The sequence below is a fragment of the Desmodus rotundus genome, chromosome 4, assembly GCF_022682495.2.
Source record: "Desmodus rotundus isolate HL8 chromosome 4, HLdesRot8A.1, whole genome shotgun sequence".
NCBI lineage: Eukaryota > Metazoa > Chordata > Mammalia > Chiroptera > Phyllostomidae > Desmodus > Desmodus rotundus.
The window spans coordinates 26484713-26507028 of NC_071390.1; the positions used below are offsets into that span (position 1 = coordinate 26484713).

The 22316-nt window shown below is 39.7% G+C and overlaps 1 protein-coding gene across 1 annotated transcript in view; it reads right to left on the bottom strand.

The window, feature by feature from the left end:
* LOC112307379 (cytochrome P450 2C18-like) overlaps positions 1 to 22316 on the bottom strand; it is a 35717-nt gene that overhangs the window by 12881 nt on the left and 520 nt on the right. The window contains exons 2-5 of the mRNA XM_053922802.2: positions 18522 to 18684; positions 18197 to 18346; positions 3532 to 3692; positions 2196 to 2372 (exon numbers count right to left, since the gene is read on the bottom strand). Of these exons, the coding sequence (XP_053778777.1) occupies positions 2196 to 2372; positions 3532 to 3692; positions 18197 to 18346; positions 18522 to 18684 (651 nt within the window). The remainder of the gene's footprint in view (positions 1 to 2195; positions 2373 to 3531; positions 3693 to 18196; positions 18347 to 18521; positions 18685 to 22316) is intronic.

Sequence of the window (22316 nt, forward strand, 5' to 3'; positions counted from 1 at the left end):
CATCAAAGGATATAATTAAGAATGTCAAGTGACAAGCTATGGAATGGGAGAAAATATTTCCCTGTCACATATGTATAAAGATTTACTGCCCGAATTATATCAACAACTCTTAGAGCTGTACAACAAAGAGAAGCAACCCAATGTTTAAGAGGCAAAGGCTTGAATGACATTTCTCCAAAGAAGATGGACAAATGGGGAACAGCACAGGAAAATACGTTCAACATCATTGGTCATCAAGGAAATGCAAATCAAAACCAAGAGTTACAACTTTATGTTAACTAGAATAGCTTTAATAATTACCAAAAAATTAGAAAATAAACATTGACAACTGTGTGGGAAAGTGAAAACCCTGCTCAGACACTGCTGGTGAGAATGTAAATGCTGTAGTCACTGAAGAAAAGTTTCACTGCTCCTCAAGTGTTGTACATAAAATAACCATATGTCTCATTAGCTCCTGTCTTAGAAATGTACCCTCCAAAATTAAATTATATCCATGAATAGATGTGTACTCAACACAAACATCCATCAATAGATGATGAATTAATAAATCATGACACGTACATAAAATGGAATATTATTCAGCCACAAAAATAGGAAAATACTGATACATATCATAACTTGATGAACCTCCAAAACATTATTCTAGGTGAAAGAACCCAGAAGCAAAAGATCACAATGCTATGAGTGTTTTTAATATGATATTTCCATAACAGCCAAACCTGCAGATTCATAACGCAGATTACAGGTTAACACATGATAGGGTAGGAGAAAAGGGGAGATCATTTAATGGATGTGATGTGTTTTTACATAGTGCTGGGAAAGTTTTGAAGTTAGAGAAAGCTAGTGGTTGCACAATAGTGTGGAATGCACTAAATACCACTAAATTGTATACTTTAAGGTGGTTAATTGTATGGTATGTAAATTTCACATCAACTCTTATAATGGTGGGTAACTCCATGAACAGATCTACAAATTAATGCAATCCCCAACAAAATACCACCAGCTTCTTTGCAGACTCTGACAAATTTGTCCTAAAATTTACATGGAAATTCAAGGGACCAAGAATAGCTAGAAAGTCTTGAAAAACAGTTTTGGAGAACTCGTACTTCATGATTTCATAACTTACTAAAAAGCTAGTAATTAAGACTACTACACAGTGTGCCACTGGAATAAGGTGTGACATATAGATTATCGGAATAGAATTGCAAAAGAATAAATACACCCTTACACTTTCAGTAAGTTGATTTTTCATGAGAGTACCAAGGCAATTCATGTGGGAAAAAGTCTTTTCAACAGCCCTGGCTATTGTGGCTCAGTGGACTGAGTGCTGGCCTGCAAGCCAAAGGGTCACTGGTTTGATTCCCAGTCAGGGTACATGTGAGAGGCAACCACACATTGCTGTTTCTCTCCCTCTCTTTCTCCCTCCCCTCCCCACTCTCTAAAAATAAATAAAGAAAATCTTAAAAGAAACAAATGGTGCAGGATTCATGCTGACCAATACCAACCTCCAACTCCATTCCTATGCCATTTCACTTACTTTACACTCAACTAAGTCTTCTTTCTTCCATCCAGCTATTTATCACCACATCGTCTGCACTTCTATGTCCACCATTCACCCATCAGAAAGTGCCTCCCCAGTTCTTCACTCTAAATATATTAAGATTTCTTTCCAACCACTGGACACACAGGACCCCAGCAGCTTAAACCAGTCTTTTAAAAAAGTTTTTTTATTGTTGTTCAAGTACAGTTGTCTCCATTTTCACTCCATCAGTCTCCCCTGCCCCACCCACCCCACCTCCCACACTCAGTCCTGCCCCTCTTTGGCTTTGTCTTTTCCATTCTTTTATGCACTGTGTGCAGTGACCATGTCCGTCCTCACAGTATGCTATTCTGTATTTCCTAACATGTTTGTAATTGTTTCCATGTGTCCTGAGGTGTCATTGTGTCTCCCCTCAGGTAGATTATTAGTACCCCAAATTGGGTTAATGTAGTCCAGTCATTTGATGATTTACTTTTAAGAAGTTAATATTATATCTTCCATAATGCTTAGTGGAGATTTATGCATACCGTATGCCCTTAAAATGCTTTTCAGAGTCACTTGCCTAACCATTGAAATATCACTGGTAAATACAAAAAATATTCAATTAACCAGAAGATACACAAGCAATCAAATCCCTGAGCTCTTGTTAGTTTACCTGTTCCATTTTGATGAGGAAATAATCGATAAAGTTCTGAGGATTGTTAATGTCCAGGCATACTTGATGTTCCCTTATTTTCTCCATAATATAACTTCTTAAATTAGCAATATTTTTAAATATTTTGTTGTGACTCCCTGGGAAATAGTCAAGCAGAACAGGGAAGTTATTGCAGAGCTAGAAGAGAAAATGATAGTATATTAGATAAAACTCTTAATGAAGACATATAACATATGCTAAAATCTGGTTAGACACCATACTGTAAATATTAATGAAATATGAATTTTTAATATATAAGTAATTTTCTACATTGATAGGTGTTTTTGAGGGAGAAAATTCTCACCAGGGGATTAGAAATTACAATCATTGCCTTTACACATAACTTATGTTCATAGTATAAAATCATCTGTTTATCAATTTTCTCACTTTTAACATCAATTCTTCCCTACAATCTTGAAATATGTGATGGCATGAAATACAAAGATTCACATTTTGTAGGTGACAACAAAGGTGAAGGGAGTGTGGGAAGCCTGATGGAGCACACAAAAGTAATCCCTGCTGTTTCTATTTCTGTCTAGTAGCCTCAGACAGCAAATCAGTAGTTAGAACTGGGAGGATGCTGACAAGACCATGAAACACAACTCAACATTTTATATATAAGGTAACTGTGCACCAGAGCAGTTAAGTGACGTCTCCAAGATGACATCATCATCTTTCAGGCAGACTGTCATCTCAGCACAGTGTAAAAATTGTGATGTTTCTTTATGGTTCATACACTAAATGACCAATCATTCTGTCATCCCCCAAACAATTACCTTGTCAGGATGCCAAGTGAAGCATCAAATACTCTTACCCTTAGTGTTCCCTAGCAGCATCTGTGGTCCCAAATATTCTCCCTTTTTGAAGGAGATATTCTCTTCCTTCCTAAGTGCTAACTAATGTACTAAATAAGTCACTCTAAGTGTGGATCAGATGACAAGACTTGTGGGTAATGGAAGTCCTTTAAAAAGAACTGAGAAGTCCATTTAGTGCTATAGGCATGTTTTGGGGAAGTTAACAAAGTACTTTATGGAAAATTGGGCTTTAGAATTTAGTAGAAAATCCACTGGACCAGGTCAGTGGGTTGAATTCCAGTTCTGAGTTCTGTCCATGGCTTTTCCAGTCTATCATTAAAGGGCTTGGCCAAACTTCCCAGATGAGCACTTCCTGATGCTGCACTCTGGGAAGGACTATGGTGTCCACCCATTCACTTTACAGCTTGATACATACAGAGATTTGGGCTTTTCTGAGAAAAGAGCATGAAGGATTTCTTGTGAAGAAACAATCTTGGCCTCACCTGTATCCATGGAGAGCTCAGAATCCTGATATTCTCATCAAACATTTCCATTATATTAAGAAAATTATGGTCTTTATAATCAAAACGATTCTGGAAAATAATGGAGCAGATCACATTGCAGGGAGCACAGCCCAGGATAAAAGTGGGATCACACGGTGATGCTAAAGAATGAGAAACAGTTTTAAAACCCCATTAAAATAGACATATGAAACACTTTATTTATGAAATCATAGGTAAAGGTAATTTTAGAAACTTTGAAACAATTTTCCCTTACAAATTGCCTAAGAGCAAAATATTCAGCATGCATAAAAGCAACTCATCACTTTTATCTTAACTTGAGTGTTCGATTTCTACCTAGCTAAATAAATAACGATTTTCTGCAAAATACTCAATTGGCATCCACTGCCTTTATTTGTACCCTTTTCACCCAATGTTCCTGCTAATTTGTAGGATAAGAGAAAGATAAAAACATTTAGACAGGCCATTTTTATATCATTTCATAATTAAAGTTGTCAGTGCTGAAAGTCATTTGTCTGCAAAATCTGTAGAAAATTAAGTGCTGATATAGAGAAACAATAGGGACCTCACAATGTTTTAGGTATAAAGAATAGTTGAAAGAATCACTATAGAAGCAAGAGGGGAGTCTAAATAGAGGGAGATTGCGGGTAAATTCATGTATTTGAAGAAATAAATGTAAAAAAAGCAGGAAGCATCTATGTTGTGTGATAAAAAAAATACAAGTGAATAATTATTATAAAATGGAATGTTTTGTCTGAAACAAAAATACCATGTAGCCCTGGCTTGTGAGGCTCAGTGGACTGAATGCCAGCCTGTGAAACAAAGTGTCTCCAGTTCAATTCCCAATCCAGGTACATGTCTGGAGCCAGGTCCCCGGTAGGGGGCGCCGAAGAGACAACCACACACTGATATTTCTCTCTCTCTTTTTCTTCCTCCCCCCTCTCTAAAGGTAAATAAATACAATGTTAAAAAAAAAAAAACCCAATGTGATCTCACCTATAAGCAGAACCATATGAACAAAGCAAACAAATCAGCAAAATAGAACCACTGGTGTGGAAATAAGGAACAAATTGACAGTGACCAGAGGGGAAGGGTGAGAGGAAAAATGGGGGAAAGAAGGGTTATGGTCTAGTCAAGGAACATCTGTAAAGGACCCATGGTAATGGACAACAGGGCGGGGATTGACTGAGTGAGCTGTGGAGTGGGTAGAGCAGGGGAGAGCAACAAGAGGAAAAATTGGGACAACTGTAATCAAAATGTTAAAAAACAATGAAAAAAAATTTTTCCAACATAAACCACAGGTAAGTGAAACAAAGAAAAGAGGTAAATTGATAAATGGAGTTGTTTAATCTTTTATTTCAATGTTTGATAACATTTCCCTCATGGAGGATCCAAGATGGTAATGGAGTAAGCAGATATCATACTCACCTCCTACCAGCTGGAATTACAGCTAAAATATAGAGCAATTTACCTGAATAACCAGCTGAAGATTAGCTGAAGAGATGTCTTATAACCAAGGATTTACAGAAGAATCAACGTCAAGCCTGGTGGCAAGGGCAGAGATGTGAAAAGTGCTGCCTCTCTCCCACAAGTAGCAGCTGCCTTTCTAGAGGGATATCTCAGCTCAGGGTTCCCCTGGAGAAGTGTGGGGTCTCTACCCTAAACCAGGCTCCCCAACCCAGAGCACCAAGCCAGGCAGACGTACCACATAACTAGTATCTGGCTGTGAAAGTCAGCAGGGAATCTGTCCACCAGAGAGAGTCAGGAGTCTGTTAGAGACCCAGGTGCCCTCTTAAATGGCCAATGCACAAAATCGAATTTCAACACTCACCCTGGGCTCCAGTGGAGGAAGGGCAGAGCAGACTAGAGTTGTGTGAGGAGAGACTGGAGCTTGTGTCTCTGGGGAGACAGCTGAATGAACAGCCTCCAGGGTCCCTGTATTGAGTCTTTCTCCCACACTGCAGACACCATCTTTCTTGGTTGGAACTCCACTTTCCAGACTCCCTTTGGCCCCAGATAAGCCCCTCAATATTTAGAGCACTATTGTTATATAAATTGCTATGAGTAGAGCAGTTATTCACTCATTCACTGAACAAATGTAATAGAAACTGAAAGTTTCTGAACCTTCAGTTATTTCCCTAACTGCACATCGGTGTACTTTTAGGAAAATTAAGTGTTGTGATGCTATAAATCTAATTTGTTTCAAAAGTTGAATGTAGTTTCATGGCTATTAGAGTTCACTGAAAATTAATTACTAGAAAGAAGTCCCTGTTCATACAAAGTAGGAAGTATGGACAGGGATTCCTACTTTTGGCAATTTTAACAATCACCTCAAAGTTCTCATTCCCTTCTGGATGCCTCCAGCTGTATGCCATTTAAAATCACATCAGGTGGAAAAGGTTTATAGTCTGGTGGACAGAGCAATCTTGGATGTAGGTCCTTGCCTTCCATGACTTCGAATACTTTTTTCCCAACCCCTTCTTGCCTATAAGGTTTCTTTTGAGAAATCAGCTGACAGTCTCATGGGAACTCCTTTGTAGGTAACTGCCTCCTTTTCTCTTGCTGCTTTTAAAATTCTCTCCTATCTTCAATCTTGGGTAATGAAATTATGATGTGCCTTGGTGTGTGTTTCCTTGAGTCCAAATTCTTTGGGACTCTCTGAGGTTCCTGGACTTCCTGGAATTCTATTTCCTTTGAAAGACTGGGGAAGTTCTCCTTCATTATTTTTTCAAATAAGTCTGCAATTTCTTGGTATTCCTCTTCTCCTTCTGGCACACCTATCGTTCAGATATTGGAATGTTTAAAGTTGTCCCAGAGGTTCCTAAGCCTTTTCTCATTTTTTTGAATTCTTATTCTGTTCTGGTTGAATGTTTATTTCTTCTTTCTGGTCCAAACCGTTAATTTGAGTCCTGGTTTCCTTACCTTCACTTTTGGTTCCCTATACATTTCCCTTTATTTCACTTTTCACAGCCTTCAGATTTTCCTCTATTTTGCGACCATACTCAACCATTTTTGGTGAGCATCCTGATTACCATTGTTTTGAATTGTGCATCTGAAGGTTGGCTATCTCTTCATCACTTAATTGTATTTTTCCTGGAGCTTTGATTGGTTCTTTCATTTATTTTTGTCCTGGGGCACCTGTCCTGTAGGAATGTGGGGAATCTTAGGTATTGGTCAGGGTTGGCAACCCATGTTGCTGCTTTGTGGCGCAATATGTGGGGGAGGTTTTCAGAGGGAACAATGCAGGTTCCTGGGCTCTTGGCCAGCTTTCAGTCACTTTCTCTGCTACCCACAAGCAAATTGGGTCCTTGTGGTGCTGATTCCAGGGTTGGTGGGTTTGTATAAGTTCTAGGACCCTGTGAGTCTCTCCAAGGAAGTCTCCTGTGAGGTTGGGAGTTTCTCCCACTGCCCTAACCCTCACAGGTGTTTTCAGTCAGGGGATTAGAGGCCTTATTTCCCTGAGTTGGAACCCTGGGTTACAGGGTGTCTCACTCTCCAGTTGTTCCTCCCAGTTTATCCACACCCAGATGTGGGACCACTCACTCTACTAGCTGCTGCCTTGCCCAGTACTCCAGTACTTGCTGTGGGTCCTTTCCAACCTGGTTGCCAGTCTTTGCCCCACAAACCACTCTGGATGAATGTTTCTTCTTTAATTCCTTGGTTGTTGGATTCCATACAGTTCAATTTTCTGGCAGTTTTAGTTGCCTTTTGTTTTTAAATTTCTTGCCCCTCTTTTCATTGTGCGAGGAGGCACGGTGTATCTACCTATGCGTCTATCTTGGCCAGAAGTCCCATTTTCACCACCTCTATTCAACATAGTATTGGACATCCTACCTATAGCGAATACACAAGAAAAATAAAGTCATCCAGAGAAGAAAGGTGGTGGCGAGATAGATGGGAGCAGAGTTCACTTCCCCCTGCACACGGGTGAAACACCTAGCCAATCTACTGAGGAGCAAAGCGAACAGCCAACAGTACCCCAGCGTTTATGAAGATAAGAGACCAAAAATTATAGAGGACACTGAAAAAACAGATGGTAAGGGGACTGCTTCAGGATAAAAAGGTCCCTGGGAACAACGCAGGAACCAGGGCAACTGCAGCCCCAGGCCCGCGCCAGCCAGGCCTGCCACAGGATTCCTGGAAGAGAGCCAGGTTAACTAATGGCTCCCCCTCACCCTCACTCCCCGTCAAACAAGCAGCTTGGAGAGAGACCTGGTGGCTTGAAGTCGCAGGGAGGGGAGTAAGGATAAAGTGGTAAACACAAGGAGACTGTGGGCGCCAGCTGGGGAGAGTTGAGAGTTCGGCCCTATGGGGCCCTGACCTGGACAGTTCCCAGTGTAGTTGGAGAAGTAGGTTGTGTGAGAGGACAGGCCCTTCCTTGTATGCAGTGTCAGGATTGAGCACGAGGATTTTCCTAAAAAGAAAAAGACCCTTGGGGGCACTTTGGGGAATTCCCCTACAGCAGCAGCTCCAGTCTCCTCGCCACCTGGCTGCCTGGAGCTCATGCAGGGCTGTGGGGGACATTGAGCCCAAATCCTAAGCACAGGGTTGGGGGGGTGCACACCACACCAAACACAAGCACTGGCCAGGGAGAGTGCAACTCAGAGAGACATGAGACCAAAGGCACTAGGGAGAATGTGAATTACAAAGGCCCTGGGCACGCACATCCATAGCCCAAAGGAGTGCCTGAACCTGTGGGTCCAGGGGGCCGCTGGAGAGCTGGGCAGGAGGCTGCCCGAGTGCTAGTCAGGACAGAGAAGAGCTAGGCTAGGCTGCCGGAGTTGGCTACAGCCAAAGAAGACCAGCAAAACTGGCTTGGCCAGCAGGATTGGTTTGTTTGTTTTTTTTTAATTCTTCATTATTATTATTATTTTCTTCTTTCTTTTTTTTAACACCTTCTTCCTCTATTTCCTTCTTTCTTGTTCTACTCCTTCCTTCGCTCCCTTTATGTCTCTTCTTCCTTTCATCTTTTTATTTTTTTAAATACCCACAAGTGAGACAATAAAACCTGGAACTCTGAAAAGACCAAAGTTGGACCCAAAGAGGGGGCATCCCAACAGCTGAGACAGTGAAACAAATTTCACTTTGCTACTCCAGAGAACTTGCAAGATATTGTATATTTGTATTATTATGGTTTTTCATTGTCCTTACATCACTCATTTTATTAATATTTTTGTATCTCTCTTCTTTCTGTTTAGTCTTTTTTGCTTGACTGGTTAATTTGCATTGTTAGACTGGTTTCTGCTTGTTCTCTCTTTCACAGTGTATTGTTAATTAACTGTCTTTCACTTCACTTGGGTTCCCTTAGCACACTACTCTAGGACCTATACTCCCTATTCTAGTTATCCAGATCACATAGATTCTGTCATATGATTGTTTCTCCATTACTATTGTAAATAATAGCTGTTCCATACATCTGTAAATACTACACAGAACTTCTCCCAGCTCTCAGCCCACTTCACTGTCTCCTGAACTTTATTACTGGTGTGGTTAAATCTATTCTCTCACACATTACACCTATTTTCTACCCTTTACTCTCACTTTACCTCATAATCTGACCTCCCACAAGCTCAAAGCTTTCTAGAGCCAACTGACAATCCTTCCCCCGCCAACAACAAGAGTCTTATCTTCTTTCCACCCTTTATAAAGGCTAAGTGGATGAAATATCACAATTAACACTATATATATATATATATATATACATATATATATACATATATATATATATATCTATCTCCAAAGGATCTCCTATCTTTTCTCTAAGGGTTGGTACTTTAAATATCATATAATATACTCCTCCTCTATTAAACCATTTCGCCTTCCCACTACAACCTACCATAAAAAAGAGTAGATAGAAGCCATGAACACCAGATACCTCCTGGAAGAGGAAACCCACCAACAAAGGTAACACCAACAGCTAAGAACAGGAGAAGGTGAAGGAGGGAGTGGAAGTCACACTAACTCAACCCAGGACCTATCTGGAAATACAACTAAATAGTGAAGAAATTACTAAGAACAAACAACTGAACAAGAGCAAGAGAAAAGCCTCAAAACCTTCTACACACAGAAGGACGAGCTCCAACAAAACTTGCCCGCACCTGCACAACAGAAAACAGGAGGTGAGGGACAGACTGACCCTCAGATAACCAGCTGGTGGGAAAGACCCACCAAAGAAAGTCTCAACAAGAACCAAAAACCAAAGACTTACACAGAGCCAACATAAACCACAGCCCAAGATCAGTAAGATCCGGAGATCAAGAAGATTGTACCATTGAATGTCACAGGCATTTTACCACAGAAGTTCACACCATAAACCCAGGGGGACAGAACAGAGCAACTTAAGAAGCAGAGACTAGCAGGAAGAGTCTCACAAATAATGGGAAGACAAAGAAACAAGCCCCAAATGAAAGGAAAGGAGGAAGTCTCAGAAACAATGCTAAATGAAAAAGAGGCAAGGCAACTATCAGATATTGAGTTCAAAGAATTGGTTATGAGGAAGCTTCATGAGCTCACACAGAATTACCAAAAACAAGAGGGAAACTACAATGAACTCACTACAAACTATATCAACATGAAAAAGGAAATAGAAACTATCAACAAAGGCCAAGAGGAAATGAAGAATACAATTTCTGAACTCAAGAACACAGTAGAGGGAATCAAAAGCAAGCTCAATGAAGAAGAGCATCGGATCAGCAAACTGGAGTACAGGGTAGAAAAAACACCCAGAATGAGCAAGAAAAGGAAAAGAGGCTCAGAAAGAATGAAGAAGGGTTAAGGGAAATGCAGGACAATATGAAATGCAATAATATCCATATAATAGGGATACCAGAAGAAGAGGAAGAGCAAGGGATAGAAAACCTGTTTGAAAAAGTAATGATGGAAAACTTCCTTAATTTGATGAGAGAAAAAGTCACACAAATCCAGGAATCACAGAGAGTCCCAGTCAAGAGAAACCCAAAGAGGCCCACTGCAAGACACATCATAATGAAAATGGCAAAATTCCAAGACAAAGAGATGATCTTAAAGGCAGCAAGGGAGAAACAGGAAGTAACATACAAGGGAACCCCAATAAGGTTAGCAGCTGACTTCTCAATGGGAACTCTCTAACCCAGAAAAGAATGTCAAAAAATATTCCAAGTAATGAGAACCAGAGGCCTGCAACCAAGACTACTTTACCCAGCAAGTCTCTCAATCAAGATGGAAGGCCAAATAAGGAGTTTCCCAGAAAAAAGAAGTCTAAAAGAATACACCTCCACCAAACCAGCTCTGCAAGAGATGCTAAAGGGGCTGCTGTAAGTAAAGGAAGGAAAAGAGAGAGAAAGAGAGGAACATAGGTACAAAAAATCGGCAATGAATAAGTACCTATCAATAATAATCTTAAATGTAAATGGATTAAATGTTCCAATCAAAAGACATAAAATAGCTGAATGGATAAGAAAGTATGACCCACACATTTGCTGCCTACAAGAGACCCACCTCAGGAAAGAAGACCTACACAGACTGAAAGTGAAGTGCTGGAAACAAATTTTCCAAGCAAACGGACAGGAAAAAAAAAACCCAGGGTAGCAATCCTCATAACAGACAAAATAGACTTCAAAAAAAGGGCCATAAAGAGAGACCCAGACGGTCACTTCATAATACTCAAAGGAAGAATCCACCAAGAAGACATAAACATTGTAAATATATATGCTCCCTACATAGGAGCAACCAAATACATAAAGGAAATCTTGGGGGACTTCAAGAAAGATATTGACAGCAACACAATTGTAGTAAGGGATTTTAACACCCCACTGTCAAAGATGGACAAATCTTCCAAACAAACTATCAACAAAGATATTTTGGCATTGAACAATGCCCTAATGCCCTAGATGAAATGGACTTAACTGATATATATTGAGCCTTTCATCCCAAAGAAGCAAATGCACATGGATCATTTTCAAAGATAGACCACATGATAGGACACAAAACAAGCCTCAACAAGTTCAAGAAAATTGGAATCATATCAAGTATTTTCTCTGACCACAAGGGACTGAAACTACAAACAAATCTCAAGGAAAAAAACCCCAAAACACTAAAAAAACATGGAGATTGAATAGATGCTATTAAACAATGAATGGGTGAAGAATGAGATTAGGGAAGAAGTCAAAAAGTTTCTGGAAACAAACAAAAATGAACTCATAACAATCCAAAACCTATGGGACACAGCAAAGGCAGTCCTGAGAGGGAACTTCATAGTGATACAGGCCTACCTAAAAAGAATAGAAACATTTCAAATAAACAACCTAACCTACACCTACAGCAACTCAAGGAAGAACAACAAAGACAACCCAGAGCAAGTACAAGGAAGGAAACAACCAAGATCAGAGCAGAATTAAATGACATAGAGACTAAAAGCACAATTGTAAGGATCAATGAATCCAGAAGCTGGTTCTTTGAAAAGATAAACAAAATTGACAAGCCCTTAAGCAGGCTCATCAAGAAAAAAAGAGAGAGGACCCAAATAAACACAATCAGAAGTGAAAGAGGAGAGACTACAACTGAAACCAGTGAAATGCAAAAGATTGTAAGAAATTACTACGAAAAACTATATGCCAAGAAATGTGAACACCTAGATGAAATGGACAAATTTCTAGAAAAATATAACCTTCCAAAACTCCATGAAGAAGCAGCAGAAAGCCTGAACAGAGCAATAACAGCTGATGAAATTGAAACAGTAATCAAAAAGCTGATGACACACACAAGCCCTGGACCAGATGGTTTTACAGGAGAATTCTACAGAGCATTGAAGGGAGAGCTAACCCCCATCCTCCATAGATTATTTCAAAAAATTCAAGAAGATGGAAGACTCCCAAACTCGTTTTATGATGCCAACACCATCCTAATCCCAAAACCACATAAAGACATAACAAAGAAAGAAAACTTCAGGCCAATATTGCTGATGAACATAGATGCTAAAATCCTCAACAAAATATTGGAACTCTGCATCCAGCAATACGTTAAAAAGATCATACACCATGATTAGGTGGGATTCATCTCAGGGATGCAAAGATGGTACAATATTCATAAATCAATAACCATAATACACCACATAAACAAAAGCAAAGACAAAACTACATGATTATATCAAAAGATGCAGAAAAAACATGGATAAGGTACAGCACCCATTTATGATAAAAACACTCAGCAAAGTGGGAATACAGGGAGCATTCCTCAATATAATAAAGGCCATATATAAGAAACCTACAGCCAACATCATACTCAATGGACAAAACCTTAGAACTTTCCCACTAAGATCAGGAACAAGACAAGGATGCCCTCTCTTACCACTCCTATTCAACATAGCATTGGAAGTCCTAGCCACAGCAATCAGACAAGAAAAAGAAATAAAAGGTATCCAAGTTGGAAAGGAGGAAATGAAACTGTCACTGTTTGCAGATGACATGATAATGTACATGGAAAATCCTATAGACTCTACCAAAAAACTACTTGACCTAATAAATGAATTTGGCAAAACAGCCGGATACAAAGTCAATATTCAGAAATCAAAGGCATTCTTGTACACCAACAGTGAAACATCAGAAACAGAAAACAGGAAAAAAAAAATCCCATTTGATATAGCAACAAGAAAAATAAAGTACCTAGGAATACACCTAACCAAGGAGGTAAAAGACCTGTACTCAGAAAACTACACAACAGTAGAGAAAGAAATTACGGAGGACACAAACAAATGGAAGTATATTCTGTGTTCATGGATTGGAAGAATTAACATCATCAAAATGGCCATATTACCCAAAGTGATTTAGAGATTCAATGCAATCCCTATTAAAGTACCCATGACATATTTCACAGATATATACCAAACACTTCAGAAATTTGTATGGAACCAAAAACAACCCCGAATAGCTGCAGCAATTTTGACAAAGAAGAACAAAAGAGGAGGGATCACAATACCTGATATTAAACTGTATTACAAGGCCACTGTGATCAAAACAGCCTGGTACTGGCATAAAAACAGGCACATAGACCAATGGAACAGAACAGAGAGCCCAGAAATAAACCCAAGTCTCTATGGTCAATTAATATTTGACAAAGGAGGCAGGAGCATAAAATGAAGTAAAAATAGCCTCTTCAACAAATGGTGTTGGGAGATCTGGACAGCTATTGCAAAAAAAAAGAAACTCGATCACCAACTTACACCATACACAAAAATAAATTCAAGGTGGGTAAAAGACTTAAATATAAGTCGTAACACCATAAAAGTCCTAGAGGAAAACATGGGCAGGAAAATCTCAGACATTCCACACAGCAACATCCTCACAGACATATCCCCTAAAGCAAGGGACATAAAGGAAAGAATAAACAAATGGGACTTCATCAAAATAAAGTGTTTCTGCATGGCTAAAGAAAACATCAGCAAATTGAAAAGGGAACCGACCATACAGGAAAATACATTTGCAGATGATACCTTGGACAAGGGTTTCATCTCCAAAATATGTAAAGAACTCACACAATTCCACTCCAGGAAGAGAAACAATCCAATTAAAAAATGGGCAAAAGACCTGAACAGACACTTCCCAAGGAGCACATACAGAGGGCTCTGAGAAATATGAAAGGATGCTCAGCATCACTAGCCATCAGAGAGGTGCAAATTAAAACCACAATGAGATACCACTTCACACCAGTCCGAATGGCCGTCATAAACAAATCAACAAACAACTGATGCTGGTGAGGTTGTGGAGAAAAGGGAACCCTAGTGCACTATTGGGAATGAAGAGTGGTGCAGCCATTGTGGAAAACAGTATGGAATTCCTTAGAAAACTAAAATGGAACAGTCTTTTGACCTGGCAATTCCACTGTTGGGATATACCTCAAGAATCCTGAAACATCAATTCAGAAGAACCTATGCACCCCAATGTTCATAGCAGCACAATTTACAATAGCTGAGTGCTGGAAGCAACCCAAGTGCCCATCAGTAAATGAGTGGAGTAAAAAAATCTATGGTACATTTACACAGTGGAATTCTATGCAGCAGAAAGAAAAAGGAGCTCCTACCCTTTGTGACAGTATGGATGGAACTGGAGAGCATTATGCTGAGTGAAATAAGCCATGCAGTGAAAGACAAACACCATATGATCTCACGTATAAGTGGAACCTAATCAACAAAACAAGCAAGCAAGCAAAATATAACCAGAGCCATTGCAATAAAGAACAAACTGACAGTAACCAGAGGGGAGGAGGGAGAAGGATAACAGGGGAAAAAGGGAAGGGCTATCAAAGGACATCTATAAAGGATACATGGACAAAGCCAAAGGGTGTAGGTATGAGGGTGAGAAGTGAGGATGGGTGGGGAAGTGGGGCATGGTGGGGGAAAATGGGGACTACTATACTAGAAAAACAATAAAAAAAAGAAATCTTATATACTACAACGCTGATGAAACTTGAGGACATTTTCCTAAGTGAAATAAGTGGATCACAGGACAAATAATGCATGGTTCCACTTATGAAGTACCTAAGTAGTCAAACTCTCAATATGTACAGAGTTTTGGCTGTGCAAGATGAAAAGTTCTAGAGACCTGCTGTACAACAGTGTGATTACAGTTAACAATACTGTGATGTACTCTTAATAATTTGTTAAGAGAGTAGATCTCATGTGTCTTTTTTTTTACTTTCTTTTTTTTAATTAAAAAAAAAATTTTTTGTTATTCAATTACAGTTGTGTGCCTTTTCTCCCCATCCCTCTACCCCACCCCAGCTGAACCCCCCTCCCTCCCCCACCTCCACCTTCCCCCTTGATTTGGTCCATGTGTCCTTTATAGTAGTTCCTATAATCCCCTCTCCTCACTGTCCCCTCCCCACTCCCCCCTGCCCATTGTTAGATTGTTCTTAACTTCAATGTCTCTGGTTATATTTTGTTTCCTTTTTTATTCTATTTATTATGTTCCAGTTAAAGGTGAGATCATATGGTATTTGTCCCTCACCGTCTGGCTTATTTCACTTAACATAATGCTCTCCAGTTCCAGATCTCATGTGTCTTTTAACTTTATTTTTATTGTTGATGCTACTACAGATGTCCCCATCCCTCCCCTCTTGCCCATTTCCACCCAGCCCCAACCACTCCTTCCTTCTGGCCATCACCTCACTGTTGTCTATGTCTATGTATCATGTGTATATGTTCTCTGGGTAATCCCTTCACCTTCTTTCATTAGGTGCCCTCTCTCTGCTCTCCTCAGACCACTGTCAAGTCTGTTCCATGTATCCATGCCTTGGTTTCTGTTTTGTTCATCAGTTTATTCTGTTCATTATATTCCACATATAAGTGAGATCATATGGTATTTGTCTTTCTCTGGCTTGGTTAGCATAATCTCCAGGGCCATCCATGATGCTGCAGAGAGATTTCATTCTTTTTTATGGCCATGTGGTATTCCATTGTGTAAATGTATCATTGGTTTTTTTTATCCACTCATCTACTGATAGGCACTTGGGGTATTTGCAGACCTTGGCTATTGTAAATAATGTTGCAATGAACATAGGGGTGCACATATTCTTTTGAATTAGTGTTTTGGAATTCTTAAGATATATTCCCAAAGGTGGAATTGCTGGGTCAAAAGGCAGTTCCATTTTTAGTTTTTTGAGAAAACCCCATATTATTTTCCACAGTGGCTGCACCAGTCTGCATTCCCACCAACAGTGCACAAGCGTTCCCTTTTTTCCACATCCTCACCAGCACTATTTTGTTGATATATTGATGATGCCATTCTGATAGGTGTGAGGTGATATCTCATTGTGGTTATAATTTGTATTTCTCTGGTGATTAGCAACATTGAGCATATTTTCATGTCTATTGGCCATCTGCAAATCCCCTTTGAAGGAGAAGCAGGGCATTTGTCCACTTTTTAATTGGGTTGTCTTCCTGGTTTGAGTTGTATAAGGTCTTTATACATTTTGGAAATTAACTCTTTATTAGACATATCTTAAGCAAATATGTTTTCCCATATACTAAGATCCTTTTTCATTTTGTTGTTGGTTTCTTTTTTTTTTTAAGATTTTATTTATTTCTTTTTAGAGACAAGGGAAGGAAGGGAGAAAGAGAGGGAGAGAAACATCAACGTGTGGATGCCTCTCTGATTCCCCTACTGGGGACCTGGCCCGCAATCCAGGCATGTGCCCTGACTGGTAATGGAGCTGGGCAACCCTTTGGTTTGCAGGCCGGTGCTCAATCCACTGAGCTAAACCAGTCAGGGCTGTTGTTGGTTTCTGCAGCTATGCACAAGCTTTTTATTTTGATGTGGTTACATTTGTTTATTTTTATCTTTGTTTTCCTTGTCCTAGAAGCCATATTGGCAAAAATTATGGCTGTGAGAGATGTCTGAAATTTTATTGCCTATGTTTTCTGCTAAGATTTTTCTGTTTTACAACTTACATTTAAGTCCTCTTTCCTATTGAGTTTATTTTTGTGTATATGTTTTTTACTATAAATTTTTTTTAAGCATGGGGGGTAATGCAATAAAAGGAAACATGTAGTTAGCAGCTTTTAGGCCCGGTTTTGTGAATTGTTCCAGGGCTATAAGCTTTAAAACAACTTTTATTGTAGCCTCATAGGTAGAGGATAATTCGAAAAGCCTTGGTGATTTCTCTGTCTGTATGAGATTCGCAGGTGAAATATGATTTTCAGTTTTTCCTTTCACTTAATATGAAAGAAAAATTTAAAAGCAAGTACTTTGTATTCAAAGCTAAAAATAAGACTCATTACAACAAGTACTTTACAGGTCATTACATCTGACTGTAGAAGGCAAATATTTGCCATTACTTGCTACCCAAATCCAACAAAATTGGGGCAAAGTTTAGCAAACTGAAAGCAGAGCCAAATTCCACTAAGAGAAGGCAGGGTAAGTAATTATTGATGATACTTGAAATCTGGTTTAATGAAACATCTCATAACTTGGTATTTGTGTATTTTGAAGACATATTGTATAGCATGTATCGAAAATACATAAATCAATACAGTAAACACTAGGGACAAAGTAATTAATGTTCATGTTTTAAAATAGTGCTGTCTTCACAGAGAAATGATAATTGATGAGAATTTAATGAAGACATGGCTAAGCATTGAAAATGCTTAGATGGTATCATTTTGGGCCAGAAATGTAGTCCTAGGCCCTAAAAGCTACTCTCAGAGATACCTTTGAGGCTGAGCAAACAAATACAGGCATTTTTAATGAAAGCACACAATATTTGTTACATGCTCTATAAGGGTGTGATGAGTCATTCTCTCACCTTGCCCACTTGACAAGTACCACCTGGTGAAAGGCTCTAGAATAAATAACCCATGTTTATGCTGCAGGAAAAACAATATTCCCTAACATTTTCAATAAAGGTCTCAAAATTATTCTTTGTGATTTCAGATTTGAAAACAATCAAACAATGTTCAGGAGAAAATAGGATTGAATGACCCCTTCTACCCACACTGTCTGCACAATTGTGGGTGTACACAAAAGAAGCATAAACACACCACCCTCCCTCCTTCACAAGGGGGCTGACACCATCACCCATAGAAAAGATTTGACCACCCCTGAAATGTTTCCAAGGACGTCACTAGGGAACACAGCAGTCTGTTAAGGTCAGAGTTACAGTGTACAGAATCACCCACCATTGGTTTTCCTCAGCTCCTCCACAAGGCAGAGGGCTTCCTCTTGAACACGGTTCTCAATACTCCTCTTGCCCATCCCCAAATTCCTCAGGGTCATGAGGGTGAAGCGCCGCATCTCTTTCCATGCATTTCCAGTGCTGAAAACGACTCCTACCAGGAGGGGAAACAGAAACTGACATGGAGGGGCTAGGCACGGAGGAGGAAGCTGAAACTTGGCAGACACACACATGGGCCAAAATCTGCTGAAGGTATATTCAAATTCCTGTTGTGCATTTTCTCCACCCCCATTATGGAAATGAACATATATGGGTACACAGGCACCTACCTTTTCCATTGTTAGCTTTTTCAATAACTGGGAAACTTCCTCTGCCAGAGAACTCCTCGCCCCGATCAATCAGGGCTTCCTTCACTGCCTCATATCCATGCAGCACTACAGTGGGCTTCCTGCCAAAGTACACAGTGAACACGGAGCCGTAGACTTTGGAGAGCTGGCAAATGGAAAGGAGATGCAAATAGTAGCAAAAAAAGTCCCTCTTTGACAATGTATTGTGCCTGATTCAAAATGATATCATCCTAATTTTGTGTTTTTATTCTGACACAGCCTAACATATTTCTGAAATTAATACATAAATATGAGGGCGATTGTGAATAGCTGCCACTTACGTTCCTATAAATGGCCTGGGTAATTTCTACACATTTTACAATTTATCCTCAAAACAGTACCATCAGCAGGTTCATTTGCTGCTATTACAAAAAAGGAAACTGATGTCAGACATTCCAATTCATTGTCAGCATCCCCTAGCTACTATGTAGAAGATCAAAATTTGAACCTCTTCTTATTTGACCACTGCTATTTCAGTAATATGAGGGGACCCTCCTAAAAAACTGGGATTATCCTCTGGAGTATGGGCCCCTTGTCGTACAGGCTTCCCCCACTGGGTGAGTGTTCTAGGAACCCATCTGTATCAGTGTACCATCTAGCATTGTTATGAGAGGCTGTGTTCAGCCTCAGTACATTTTTTTGGAAGACTCTTTCAACTCATTTGCCCAATTCATAATGGGTGATTTATGAGCACACCTGCCTACACCACACTGAGTGTTCAGAAGTTTTTGATTAAAAACAGCATGACTTCCCGTGCCACACCCTCCCTATCTACCTGATCTCACCCCCCTGAATTAAAAAAAGTCCTTAAAGGTAAATGTGTTCTCTATGTGGAAGTGGTAAAACAAAAAACGGCAGAAGCACTAAAAGGTGTCAAAATCGATGAGTTAAAAAACTGGTTTGGTTTTTTAAACATATTTTATTGAATATGCTATTAGAGTTTTCCCAATTTTGTCCCCTTTGTCCCCCTCCACCGGGTACCCCTATCCCCTCCAGCAATCCACCCCCACTTAGCTCATGTCCATGGGTAATGCATATAAGGTCTTTGTCTTCTCCATCCTATACTATTTTTGACATCCCTATTTTATACCTCCTAACTATGCTTCTTACCCCCTGCCTCTTCTCCCCCATTCCCCCCTTCCTCTTCGCAGCTGATAACACTCCAAATGATTGCCATATTTATGATTCTGTTCCTGTTCTGGTTGTTTGCTTAGTTTGCTTGTTTTTTTGTTTTTAGATTCAGTTGTTGATAGTTGTGAATTTGTTGAATTTTAATGTTTATAGTTTTCATTTTCTTTTTTAAAATAAGTAATCCCCTTTAACATTTCATGTAATAATGGCTTGGTGAAGAACTCCTTAACTTTACCTTGTGGGGGGAGCACTTTATTTGCCCTTCCTTTCTAAATGATAACTTTGCTGGATAGAGTAATTTAGGTTGTAGGTCCTTGTTTTTCATGACTTTGTGTACTTCTTTCCAGTTCCTTCCTGCCTGCAAAGTTTCTTTTGAGAAATCAGCTGATTGTATTCTGGGAATTCCTTTGTAGGTAACTCACTGCTTTTCTCTTGCTGCTTTTAAGATTCTCTCTTTATCCTTAATTTTGGCATTTTAATTATGATATGTCTTGGTATGCTTCTCCTTGGGTCCATTTTATTTGGGACTCTCTGTGCTTGCTGAACTTGTATATCTATTTCCTTCACCAAAGTAAGGAAGTTTTCTTTCAATATTTTTTCAAATAAGTTTTCAGTTTCTTGCTCTTTCTCTTCTTCTGGCATCACTATGATTCAGATATTGCTATGTTTAGAGATGTCCCAGAGGCTTCTTATACTATCCTCATTTATTTGAATTCTTATTCCTTCTTGCTGTCTGGTTGAATGCGTATTTCCACCTTATGTTCCAAATCAATGATTCACATCCCGGCTTCTTCCCATTCACTGTTGGTTCCCTGTAGATTTTTCTTTATTTCACTTCGTGTAACCTTCATTTCTTCCTTTATGTTGTTGCCGTACTCAGTGAGTTCTTTGAGTACCCTGGTCACCAGTGTTTTGAACTCTTGGTCTGATAGGTGCGTTATCTCCATTTCGTTTAGTCTTTTTCTGGAGTTTTGTTCTGTTCTTTCGTTGGGGCCATATTTCTTTGTCTCCTCAATTTGTCAGCCTCCCTATGTTTGTTTCTGTGTTTTAAGTAGAGCTGCTTTGACTCTTGGCCTTAGTAGCATGGTCTATTGTAGTAAAGCACCTGTATACTGTGTGGGGTAGAGGATTACATAATCACCAGGGTGGGGAAACCCTCTTCACTGCTTTATGTCTCTGTGGGGGGGAGGTCTCAGAAAGGGGTTCAGTGTTGCTGCCTTTCTTCTAGAGGTTGCCCAGCTCTCACCCCTTTTCCTGTCACTTCACCACTCCCCATATGCGATTGGCATCCCTGCAGCTGTTGCCCTGGTGCTGAATCCCAGAATGGGTGGGTTTGTGTACATTCTAAGACTGTGAGGGCCCTTTAAGCAGTGTCCTGAAATTCCAGCAGTTTCTTCCACTGCCCCAACCTGCATTGGAGTTTACACTCAGAAGCTATGGGGATTTCTGTTCCTGGAACTGGAACCCTAGGCTGTGTGGTCTGGCCTGGGGCTCTGATCGTTTTCTCCCAAGGTATCCCTCCTGATATTTATCCACCACGTGCATATGGGACTGTCCATTATACCACCACTGCTGCCTTTCAGTGCCACAGTGCATCTCCATGCCTCTGGGTCTCTGGGTCTCCACCCCCTCCTACCCATCTGGATGAATGTGGCTTCTTTAAGTCCTTAGTTGTTGGACTTCTATACAGTTTGACTTTCTGAGAGTTTTGGGTGTTATTGTTTTTGATCCTTAGTTGTAATTCTCTCTGTGGTTGTGCAAGGAGCCAAAGTGTGGCTACTTACTCCTCCATCTTGACTGGAAGTCTCCCCAAAACTGTTTTGAGCAGTGGGAAAAGGTCTCAATAGGTATATTACATCAAATGGAGAATACTATGTAGGTCACTGAAGTTTAAATGTAAGAATAAATGCACATTTTAAAAAAATATAAATTCCGTGTTTTTTTCCGGTCCCCCATCAGATATCAATCCCTGATGACCATCACATGAGCAATAACCAGCTGACTACTTCAGGATCATTTGCAGAGCTTTTATTACCAGAATTCTGATTCAGTAGCCCTGTGATAAATATGAGTAATCTATGCTTTAAAAAATCACTCCAGATGATTCTAATGACCAGCCCAGTTTGTGATCCACTGGCATCACTATCACAGAGGAAGGTGAGCACCACAGAGGCAGTGCTAGGACTGCCATCGTTGCACAGATGGACAGTTTTGTGCTGGCTCTGGCCAAAGGATCCTGTTTCCAGGAAGGCAGCACTGATACCTATTTTTCTTTCATTCACTTATACTGATCCCAGAGTTTCTTTCTTGACACCAGGCTTACTTTGGATCTTAGGACAAGTTTTTATGGCTATTCTGAACAAAACACATTGCTTATGTAGTAGACGACTTTTTTAAATTAAATTCATTGGAGTGACATTGATTAATAAAATTATATAGGTTTCCAATGTGCCATTCTATGATACATCATGTGCATATTGTATTGTGTGCCCAGCACTCAATACAAAATCTTCTTCTGACAACTTTTGGAATGAAATCTCTAATCAAAACATTTTCCTTACCATTTACCTCCAGCTAAAAATTATAGCAAATCATGCAGAAACTAAA